Consider the following 12,048-nt stretch of genomic DNA (forward strand, 5'->3'; position numbering starts at 1 on the left):
AGCTTTTCCCTGTGGATAGGTGCACTGCTCAGTGGTTTGCAATTATCAGAGAGGCAGAGACTGAGGCCATAGACGGGGGGGCGTGGGGGTGTCTCTTCTTCAGAAGAGACTTTCCCACAGACTCCTTGCACCCTGCTGTGGCAGTAAGGTGCCAGATCACATCTTATGTCCAGATATTGCTCGTATAACTTGGGGGGTCGGGGGGAAGATAAGACCGAAGCCTGAGCTCTCGCGCTGTCTTTCTCGGTTTAGGGGTCCATGCTGCAAGTACTTGGGCCTCACTACAAATACGGTGGTGCAGTAAAAATAGTGATAGAGTGGAGGTAATTCCATACCAACCACTTTACTGCCACATTACAGCACAGCGGAACTACGATTTTCAGAGGTACAGTGGGCTGCATATTTCCTGCAAAAGCTGTCGGAATTACCGCAATAGAATTGCAGCTCATTGTAATTCCAAAATATGGCCCATCGGGTCCTATGGACTCCAAAAATGGGGACTAACACCACCTTGCCACCTCTTGGGATCCTGTGGTAATTTAGCGGGTACGGGCAGCGGCAATGGTAGTCTATTTTGGTGGTGATTCTGCAGATACCACCCATTACCCATCAAACACGTATTGATACCCAATCACTAAGAGTTTGGTGGTAATTCAGAGGTAATTCTGCTGATTTACAGCCAAACTTGTAATGATACCCTTTGTCACTTCTCGAGGGTTCTGACTATAGGGCCACTCCCTCTGCTGTGGGGGAATTATGAGTGTGCATTCTCTACTATGGCACGGGATTGCAGGCACACTTCACTGGCTATCGTATAGTATTTAGAGGTATAATTACTTCCTCGCTATTATGATGTATTCATTCATTTTGGGCCTATGATTTCAGCGATAATAACTTTGTTTTTTCCATGATTGCATGGACATTTTCCTTGGTGTGAAGGCGTCGTACTAGACCAGGGGTGCACAACTGATTTTGACAGAGGGCCGAAAGTACCTTACATGAGGGCTATAGTGGGCCGAAAAGTAAAAGTGGGCGGGGCGGTAGGCGGGACATGTCAGGAGGCTTGTTCAACCCCCAATTCGTATTAAACACATGGAAAAAGATGTTTTTGAGGGGTAACGATTTTTATTGCATTTCAAACTTACATTTTGTACTACACATTTTCCATTGCTATCATTTATTTCGATTTAGTTATTGTATAGCGTCTATTTAATTAAATTATATATATTTTATTGACCCTTGATTGGACATTCCATTATTTTGGACTGCTATAGTTTGCTGTTTGGGTTACCCAAGAGGAGTATGGCCTTCGTTGAGTCAGGTTTCCTCAAAAAAGCAAAGGATGTACATCTCCTAACTGTGCCTGTTTTAGCTTTATTATTGAGTTCACTCTTGGAGTGCAACACTATGCCCCATGGCTCCCATCCCCAACCAAACACTATGCCCCATGGTCCCCTCACCCCCAACCAAACACTATGCCCCATGGCTCCCATCCCCAACCAAACACTATGCCCCATGGCCCCCTCACCCCCAACCAAACACTATGCCCCATGGGCCCCCTCACCCCCAACCAAACACTATGCCCCATGGGCCCCCTCACCCCCAACCAAACACTATGCCCATTGGGCCCCTCACCCCCAACCAAACACTATGCCCCATGACCCCCACCCCAACCAAACACTATGCCCCATGGCCCCCACCCCCAACCAAACACTATGCCCCCTGTCCCTCACCCCCCAAGCAAACACTATGCCCCCTGTCCCTCACCCCAACCAAACACTATGCCCCATGGCCCCCTCACCCCCCCCTAACCCCCAACCAAACACTATGCCCCATGGCTCCCAACCCCAACCAAACACTATGCCCCCTGTCCCTCACCCCCAAGCAAACACTATGCCCCCTGTCCCTCACACTCAACCAAACACTATGCCCCATGGCCCCCTCACCCCCCTAACCCCTAACCAAACACTATGCCCCATGGGCTCCTCACCCCCAACCAAACACTATGCCCCCTGTCCCTCACCCACCAAGCAAACACTATGCCCCCTCTCCTTCACCCACCAAGCAAACACTATGCCCCCTGTCCCTCACCCCCAACCAAACACTATGCCCCCTGTCCCTCACCCCCCAACCAAACACTATGCCCCCTATCCCTCACCCCCAACCAAACACTATGCCCCATGGCCCCCTCACCCAAACCAAACACTATGCCCCATGGCCCCCTCACCCCCAACCAAACACTATACCCCAAACACACTCTCAAGCATGCACCCATACAGACCCGAACCCCCGCCCCCAACGCAGCACACACATTCTCAAGCATGAACCCATACAGACCCGAACCCCCCGCCCCCAACGCAGCACACACATTCTCAAGCATGCACCCATACAGACCCGAACCCCCCACCCACCAACTCAGCACACACATGCACCCTTACAGACCCGAACCCCCCACCCCCCAACTCAGCACACACACATGCACCCTTACAGACCCAAACCCCCACCCCCCAACTCAGCACACACACATGCGCCCATACAGACCCGAACCCCCCACCCCCCAACTCAGCACACACACATGCACCCATACAGACCCGAACCCCCCAACTCAGCACACACACATGCACCCGTACAGACCCGAACCCCCCACCCCCCAACTCAGCACACACACATGCACCCTTACAGACCCAAACCCCCCACCCCCCAACTCAGCACACACACACATGCACGCTTACAGACCCGAACCCCCACCCCCCCAACTCAGCACACAAAAAACATTCAAATCAAAACAGTCATACACATCCGACACCCACCCCCACCCCCGCATCTCAACATACACACAAAATACATTCAAATACAAACATTCACACACATCAGACACACCCCCCACCTCCGCATCTCAACATACACACAAAATACATTCAAATCAAAACATTAATACACATCCGACACCCCCCCACCCCCGCATCTCAACATACACACAAAATGCATTCAAATTCCAACATTCATACACATCCGACACCCCCCCACCCCCGCATCTCAACATACACATAAAATACATTCAAATACAAACATTCACACACATCAGACACACCCCCCACCTCCGCATCTCAACATACACATAAAATACATTCAAATACAAACATTCACACACATCAGACACACCCCCACCTCCGCATCTCAACATACACATAAAATGCATTCAAATTCCAACATTCATACACATCCGACACCCCCCCACCCCAGCATCTCAACATACACATAAAATGCATTCAAATTCCAACATTCATACACATCCGACACCCCCCCACCCCCGCATCTCAACATACACATAAAATGCATTCAAATACAAACATTCACACACATCCGACACCCCCCCACCCCCGCATCTCAACATACACATAAAATGCATTCAAATTCCAACATTCATACACATCCGACACCCCCCCACCCCAGCATCTCAACATACACATAAAATGCATTCAAATTCCAACATTCATACACATCCGACACCCCCCCACCCCCGCATCTCAACATACACATAAAATGCATTCAAATACAAACATTCACACACATCAGACACACCCCCCACCTCCGCATCTCAACATACACACAAAATACATTCAAATCAAAACATTAATACACATCCGCCACCCCCCCACCCCCGCATCTCAACATACACATAAAATGCATTCAAATTCCAACATTCATACACATCCGACACCCCCCCACCCCCGCATCTCAACACACACACAAAATACATTCAAATTCCAACATTCATACACATCCGACACCCCCCCACCCCCGCATCTCAACATACACATAAAATGCATTCAAATTCCAACATTCATACACATCCGACACCCCCCTCCCCCCGCATCTCAACATACACATAAAATGCATTCAAATTCCAACATTCATACACATCCGACACCCCCCCACCCCCGCATCTCAACACACACACAAAATGCATTCAAATTCCAACATTCATACACATCCGACACCCCCCCCCCCATCGCAACATACACACACAAACATAAAGTAAAACAGACCCGACACACAAACGCAAACAGACCACTTACCGGAGACGTGCTGGAAGGCAGGTAAGCGGCAGGAAAGCTGGAATCGTACTACGGCTGGCGTGGTCCAAGGCTGAAATGCCTTCCGGCATCAAGCCTTATGGACCACGCCAGCCGTAGAGCTGGCCCTCCATTGGGTCAGCACACACACACTACGTGGCTCGTAGGAGCAACGTGGTGCATGTGTGCTGAGCCAATGACGGCCAGTGTTTTGTCCGGCCCGGAAGACAACAAAGACTTTCCTAATGGAGGGCGGCGCGGGCCGCCCTCCATTAGGAAAGTCTTTGTGCCTCGCGGGCCGGACAAAAGAGCATGGCGGGCCGCAACTGGCCCGCGGGCCGTATGTTGTGCACCCATGTACTAGACTATGAGCTCATTAAATGTTCCCCGGTCTGGAAACAATGCAGGTAAAAGAATTGCTGGTATTTCTGGCACCAGCATTTTTACCAGACCAGGGAAATGCAAGTTTGCTGGTGAGAGCCACAGATCTACCTCCAGACCGGACCTGCTAGGAGATCAGGCCCCCACTGGCCAGAAAATGCTGCGGTCCCCTCCATGGAGGCCTACGGGACTCCATGGAATGTGGAGTTATCAGCATTCCCACCGCCCGCAACCACCAAACTGGAATGAGGGCCCATGAATTTAAAATGATTCATTCGACTGTGCCAAAGCTTTCAACATGTTCTGGCAGTTCCTTACTTGACTTGCCTTTATTCTAGACCTCCATTCCAGTAGTAGAGAGTTACGGTAAACACCTTCCCTGCACCAGATTCTCCTACTCTATAAACTGCCTCAGATGTGATGGAGAGCAGCTCTCTGAGGATAGCTCAGGGGCAACGTGCTCGCCTTGGAAGCAAGACGACGCGGAGCAACATAGGTTTGATCCCCGGGTCTGCGCTTAGAAAACCTCTGGGTATTAAGCGTGTTATAAATAACCTATCATATTCATTCATATATTCCCATGACCGCCTCTTCCCTCATCCGTAAACACATTGGTGTCTTCTCCCACCATCTGAAGTTCTCTGTAAGAACCTTTTAGCCTCTGCTGTTGCGGTAGTAGGTAGGGGAAGCGGTCATGGGTGTCATTTTAGGGGGCGTCAAGGGTGTTTGCACACCCCGCCCCCCAAAAAAGTTTATGGCACAACATTTTGTCCCCCTCATTTGACAGGGGCCCCTCTGCTTTAGATGTCATGTCACCCCCAACATTTTCAGCAAAGTTAATCCACTGGAAGCGATGGTCACCAATCCTGGTCAAATTACATCCCCCACTCATAAAATGGGTTCCTTCGTAGCCAGGGTTAGGAAAGAGCAAACCACGGCTCCCCAAGTCTCTGAGGACTGTTACGACTCATGATGGGTATCTGATAGGGGTGCTACCCCAGTAAATAGACACAATCTGTTGGGGGCCAGGGCACATCTGAGTATACTCCAGAGAAAGAGGATTACTTCCCACTTCATACAAGAGAAACTCGGTGGGTAGCAAGAGAGTTCTATCCAACGAGGCAGGGAGGGGTACATCGAGTTCCCAGGAAGATGAGACCCAAGTAAAGTAGAATAGGGGGCATCTTACTAACTCTGGTTATGATTGCGGATTCTATGATGCCCTACCTGTACTCCCTACACCAAATACATGCAACCTCTCTGCCACTGCATTTCCTCTCCCAGCCCGCTTGGCCAGCACTCACTTGCAAGGCAGCTAAGCTCACTCTGTAGGAATCCTCAGACTACTCACATCCATTACATTTTTTGAACTAATGGTATTAGGCAAAAGTGCACGGTTAGGGGTACCCTTGCATGTTCGGGTTCTGCGACTGTTAATAGTGCCCACCTGGGATAATATATGCAGCATTACCAAAATGATCTACCACCCTATCAGTGCTTGGTTTTTTAAATACTCTGTTTCCCAGTGGCGCTGTCTTCCCCTCGTGCTCCCATTCATGGCACCTTTCACTGCTGGAAATGACACCAAGAACCCTCTGGGTTGTTAAATCCAACCTACAAGATATTGTCAATACAGGCTCCACAAGGGTGTGATTTAAAACAACCTGTTCTGATGGTGGGTAACTTCTCTTGATACTAGCGTAATGCGACACCCTACCAAATAAATTAGGTTCGGTACCCAGGGATTTCATTGCAAAACATTCATCACTTATGTTCAGCCCAGAATATTAATTGAAATGAAACTCACTGAACATGTAAAATGTTGGTGAGGAGGATAGCTCAGGGGCAACGCGTTTGTCTTGCAAGCAAGACAGTACAGCGCAACAGGGGTTCAAATCCCGATCCCGCAGCTTAGAAAATAATCTCTGATATGAGTTCTAAAAGAACAGTTATTATTATAAATGTAAAAGACTATGGTGGTTTTTTGGGAAAGGGGATAGTGAGTTTATAGAGGTGGGTGTTTGGGGTTTATTGAGGGGTTTAGGGGTGTCAGACCTGCCCACATTGTGCAGCAGAAAATCAGTTCAAATAGCAGTAAAAAAATTGAGGGTAAAAAGACATCATAATATAAATCAAAGACAGAAGTGAGGACGCAGTGGAGTCGCGGGTGTTGGCGCGTGCAGAGAACTGCTTAGAATTCCAATTGGGTGTAGCAGCCACTACTTGCTAACAATAACTAAATCTCTGTAGACATGGCGCTGAAAGCGGAAGCCTACCAATAATCTTCTTTACTGGGGCGAAGGAAATCATAACAGAGTTATATTTAAAAAAAATGAGCAATGCCACGGCAATTCAGCAAATTCTTTCAGTCTTGGAGTGCTCAAACTAATCACCCATTGGATTAGTGTGCTGGATCATACACGGAAGCAATCATAGCACAGGTTGGGCTTTCCTACGCAATGTAACTCTCATTTAACGATAAGGAAAATCTAGTTTCATTTGTTAATAAATTTGTGTAATAGACAACTTATGATTCTCAAAACTAGTGTGACATTGGCTATGCTTTATGGTCTTGTGAAAGGTTGTTAAAGTATCTCTGTAGTTGTAAAGGTCATTTGACAGAGTGGAGTTGCAGTGACATAGCAGTTCATCGATGTATTCGATTTTTCTGGATCCATGGTTTTGCCGCTGTGTAAATCTACTCTCCCTTGTAGCTTATGCTGTTGACCCACACTCGTTTCTCTTTCCGTCCAAAAGAGTGTGAGCATCTGATACGGAGAATACTGGTCCTGGAGCCATCCAAAAGACTGACCATTGCGCAGATCAAAGAGCACAAGTGGATGATGGTGGACGTTCCCGTGCAGAGAGCCGTTCTGTACCCACAAGGGCCTGATAATGCCCCTTCCATTGGCGAGTACAACGAGCAGGTTCTGCGGCTCATGCACAGTCTTGGGGTCGACCAGCAGAAAACAATTGAGGTAGCAATCATGAAAATAGCAACTGTTTCAGCCGCTCTTAATGCAGGAGTGTGTACTAATTACAAGAGGTTATTTATTGTGTTCATCCGTGTTCCGTCCAATGGGAAAAACCAAATCACTTCATAAACCAACTCGATTCCCTTTGTCTATCTGTTTTCAATAGAATTGAATAATAGTGTGTAATCTGCTTTTAAGCACTTGGGATACAGGGAGTTGCTGTAATCCAGGCACAGCGAATAAGTGGGCTCCTGATCCCACAGCTTTGGTCAAGTGCAACAGCAGGGGTAGGAGCCTGGTCTCCTGATTCCAGAGCCAACAATTAGATCTCTCCGCCTCGCACAACCTTCCCAAAATTCCACATTAACTTGCTTTCCCCACTTCCAGAGTGTAACTATGATCAAAGATGGGCAAAACTCTTGTAGGACAGGCCCATCATGTTCACATCAATACAAAGGGAACGCTTCATATGAAAGCAATCGGTCCTGCAGCTTCTAAAGCAACATGTGCATTCTCTAACGTGCATTTAGCATTGGTTTTAGGCCTTGCATGAAAATAAAAGAAGCTAATTTAGGAAGACACATTGGATTCAATGCTTCTGAATCCAAACTCCATTTGCATTTTAAACTATAATAGAGTTCTATGGGAAAGCATACACTAAATAAAGGCTGCAGTAATAAAATGCATGTATTTCTACTAACATTGTCATTTAAAAAAAAATGTGTTCTATCAAATCTGTTTAAAATTGCCTGTTTGCCAGCCAACCATACCCCCCCCCACCGTTGCCCCCAACTCTTCCACGGTGAAGCTGTTCCTAGCTGCCAGATTTTCACTTTTACCTCGCCTAACTACACCCTCCAACTAAACCTCTCTAAACCCAAATTGCACTTATATCCTCTTGGTTCTATGTGTAATTGTTCATTTTAATGGCTACTGAGAACTTCTTCATGACATGCTCCAAAGGGCCCAGGTGTGTAGCCCCTTTGTCCAAAGTGCCTTCTTTGTGACATCACAGCGCATTGTGGTAAATTCCCTGTGAGGGTCTTAGGCTTGCAGCCGGATCTCTCCATCGGGTCAGAAAATCCACGTATGTGTGCAGGAACGTATACATTCCTAAATAGAGCGTATTTCTAAACGTGGTGGAGAAGGTGAAAGGCCTGTGGTTTATGTGCGCTGTTGGGTTATCGACACTGTCCGTTCTGTCAACCTTGGAAACCGGCATTCGGAACTGTGGCCTCTACAATGAGTGCCTTAATGCGCCATCTTATCCTCCTATCGTTCCAGCCTCTATGAACTCTAGCTACTCATCTGGCTCAAAGAGGTATGGCCCCTCGATGCCCTAGAGATTGTTTGATGGCGCTACACATGTATAAAAATCAAGAAAAAAAAAATATGCTACAAAGTTAGGTTTAGTTCGGGAACCATGAGGAAAGTGTTTTTAATGGCAACATCTGTAACGTTGAGGTGGAAAAATAATGCCTGGGTGCCCACTACTCTGGGATCAGCAGACTCTAGTGAAAGAAGTGCTACAGTCCTCTGCGACGCTGCCACGTGAGCCTTTATCATCCTCCGGAGCGTTGGCACATCACACTAGTGGGGGTTGGGGGCAGGTAGGAAATGTGTTCTCAGCCCTGAGCTAGGTCAAGGTAGAAGATCTGGGCCATGGCTTGAATGTCAAGAGTGGATCTAGGAGAGCTCTCAGATCCTGCCTTCCAGGTTGGTCAAATGATCCACCCCATGTCACATCCCTTTTCCTCCCTGTGCCGCCAGCCGTTTTCTCCCATAAATAAAGAGTGCTTAGACCCAGGTAAGGCAATGATAAGCACTATAGAATATTGATGATCATTTTCCTTTTGATATACCCATGTAATCTCCCAAGTTGGGTCCCTACCAAGATAAGATGCTCTTGGTTTCAGTACTCAACTGGTTTCAGTCATCCAAGAACTCCCTGGATCAGTCCTCAAAGTACAGCAGTCCGTTGCCTCCCAGCGAGTTTCGCGTTTTACGAATCCCATACGCGATGCCATTGATGGCGTTCGGGCATGGACAGCCATCAGCTATTTTGACCTATGTATTTCTGTTCAGGTTGCACACCTGCACATTTGCAGAGTGGTTTGCATCAAAGTACTGATGCAGCCTGGGGTGCGGACGATTTTCCTGCACAGACACAGAGTGATTTCCCACAATGCGTCCTGTTCCAAAATGGTGGGGAATGTGTAAGAACCCACAGCAAGATTGATCGTGTGTGTTTTCTCACATCCTCTGCGTTTTGCATTGTCATTAAATAAAAAGTGGGGGGTGCTGGCTTTGACTATATTTACAAAGCATTCCAAAGAAGAGGTTTTAAGGACAAGTGTTACCTAAAATGACCTTTCAAAATATTGCAGCGAATGAGACAGCCCACTACTACTTGCTCTGCTTTTAAAGAAAATATAGAAAGACACAAAATAAACTCTACAGTCAAGAATAAAAACCACCCCTAGAAATGCCTACCAGTCCTTAATCCCCAGGAGTAAAAAAATCTCAAAATTGGGGACACTGCCTCTCTCAAAATCCCTAAAGCCAAAAGATTCTTCATGTCCTGAATCCTAATCCCCTCCTCAACCACCTGCAATGCCTCCCACGCATAGCCCTCCCCGACAGCTCCCCCCACACACAAATCCAAAATTGAAAAACCAATCAGGGTCCAGGTAACCCAAGTAGTTCTGTCAAGAAAGCAACACAAATCTACACGAGCAGCAAAGCCTAAAACTGGCCTTTGCGAGAGTCGTCTCCATCAATAGTGTAGCAGACGGAGCAGCAAAGGCGACCGAGCCTGGCTGGTTTCCTGTAGCCAAATGTAGCACACTAGGCTACCCCCCTGCACTTGCATTGAAATCATTGGCGGCTGGGACTCGGTCCTTGGGCGTGTGAACATGCTTCCGGAATATTCCCCACAGCACCCAGTGGACAAGCACCAGGGTATTGCCGCCATACGATGCCCTCCTGGATCAGTTCAGTGTCACTGTGGGATTTGACATGCTGCCATGCAACATCAGCAGTTGCCACTGCCCTAGTTCGCATGACTGCGTTTTTTGTGTAGCTCGAGCCGCAATCTCTGCCCAATGAACTAGAGGTCCCATCAGGACCGTGCCAGGGAGAGCAACCAGTGCAGATGCTCGCCCTCTAGTTCTGCAGGCTCAGAACCTTAGCTGTTGTCCATTTACTAACTGACTGCAGACATTGGGTGAGTTGAGACTATTGCACTTTACGGCCTTAGTTCATGACCACATGTTTTCTATCATCTAGATCAGGGTTGTCCAACTCCAACCCACCGGGGCCAGTATCCTGGTGGGTTTTTAGGCTATCCCTCATTAATATTCATGAGAATAAATGTGCATACATTTAGTATCAATGTGTGCAAATTCATTTCATAATAATAATAATTTAGCATTAATGTAGCGCTACGAACCCTCAGGTATCTGAGCACTGCTTCTTATTACCCGCGGTGTGTGGTGCTCATTTATCGACCTCGGAAGAAAGAAAGGCTGAGTTTGGCCCTGCCGGCATTCGAACCTGGGTCAGCAGGATCTGCACTGATTTCAAAGCGAGCGCTCTACTTGCTGTGCTATCGGACCAGCTATTAATATTTCATGAATATTAATGAGAGGTATCCTGAAAATCCGACATGTTCCCGCCCTCAAGACCCGGAGCTGGTCAACCGTGGTCTAGATCATTCTGTCACTGAATTTTAAATGGCAATCAAATGACCTTCATTTTAGCAGCAATACAATATTTAAGACTCCTTTGTGAATATGAATTGTGTTTCTTAACTTGCTTTCATCAGTTTACAGTGTATATAAAATGTATTTTATTATAGGATTTTTATTTGCGAAAAACAGTTTTAAACTGTTACGCGATAAATACATACTAACACGCTGAATGGTCTTTGCAGTGCAGGACTGGAGAGCAAGGGGTTACATATGTGCTGTGACATGAAATTGCACAGCACAGTTGTGCCTCTAGCCATGTTAAAAACGGCATTGATTGGGAGGGTGAGGAGAGGGAGGCACGGCCCTTCCTATTGCCATTGCACCAAAACCTTCTCCAACATGGCCGCCTCTGCCCTGACGAGCCATCTGCACACCAGCCATCCACACCTGTAGTAAGTTGTGGGAGAAGGTCCCGGTCCTGAGGAGCTTTGCATACTCCCCTGTTCTGTCTAAAATTTGAATGGTGAAAGTCATTGCAAGCAAAGATTATGAACTCAAGAGTCTGCTAGCACAACAAAATTCAGGTTTTCATTTTTAGAAAGACTTGCATACAAATGACCTCTTGCCAACTAAAATGGCTTCCTGCTTGAGAGATCATAATCTCTGCAAACCGAAGAGTGAAGACTCCTCACAATCGTTTGGTGAGGTTGCACTCCAGCCAATATCACATCTCTCCCACCCTAGCATATGGGGTATAATTAGGGATGTGGGTATATGTTGAGCCCCTTTTCTGTGGCCTGGAGCAGATTAAAAATTAATATATGTAAATTCCTAGATCCTTATCTAGACGCAGGATGAAGTTATTGCTTTCCAGTAAAGTCTTTTAAATTTGGAAGGAGCTGAATTTTATATGGGAACTTGAGC

At 47.2% G+C, this 12,048-nt stretch overlaps 1 protein-coding gene across 2 annotated transcripts in view; it reads left to right on the top strand.

Moving 5' to 3' along the window:
* SIK2 (salt inducible kinase 2) overlaps positions 1-12,048 on the top strand; it is a 473,348-nt gene that overhangs the window by 363,094 nt on the left and 98,206 nt on the right. For both annotated transcript variants that reach the window (XM_069614303.1, XM_069614302.1), the window contains exon 7: positions 7,215-7,435. In XM_069614303.1, coding sequence (XP_069470404.1) covers positions 7,215-7,435 — 221 coding nt within the window. The remainder of the gene's footprint in view (positions 1-7,214; positions 7,436-12,048) is intronic.

Source organism: Ambystoma mexicanum, chromosome 9 (assembly GCF_040938575.1).
Source record: "Ambystoma mexicanum isolate Mex_15411 chromosome 9, UKY_AmexF1_1, whole genome shotgun sequence".
Lineage (NCBI taxonomy): Eukaryota > Metazoa > Chordata > Amphibia > Caudata > Ambystomatidae > Ambystoma > Ambystoma mexicanum.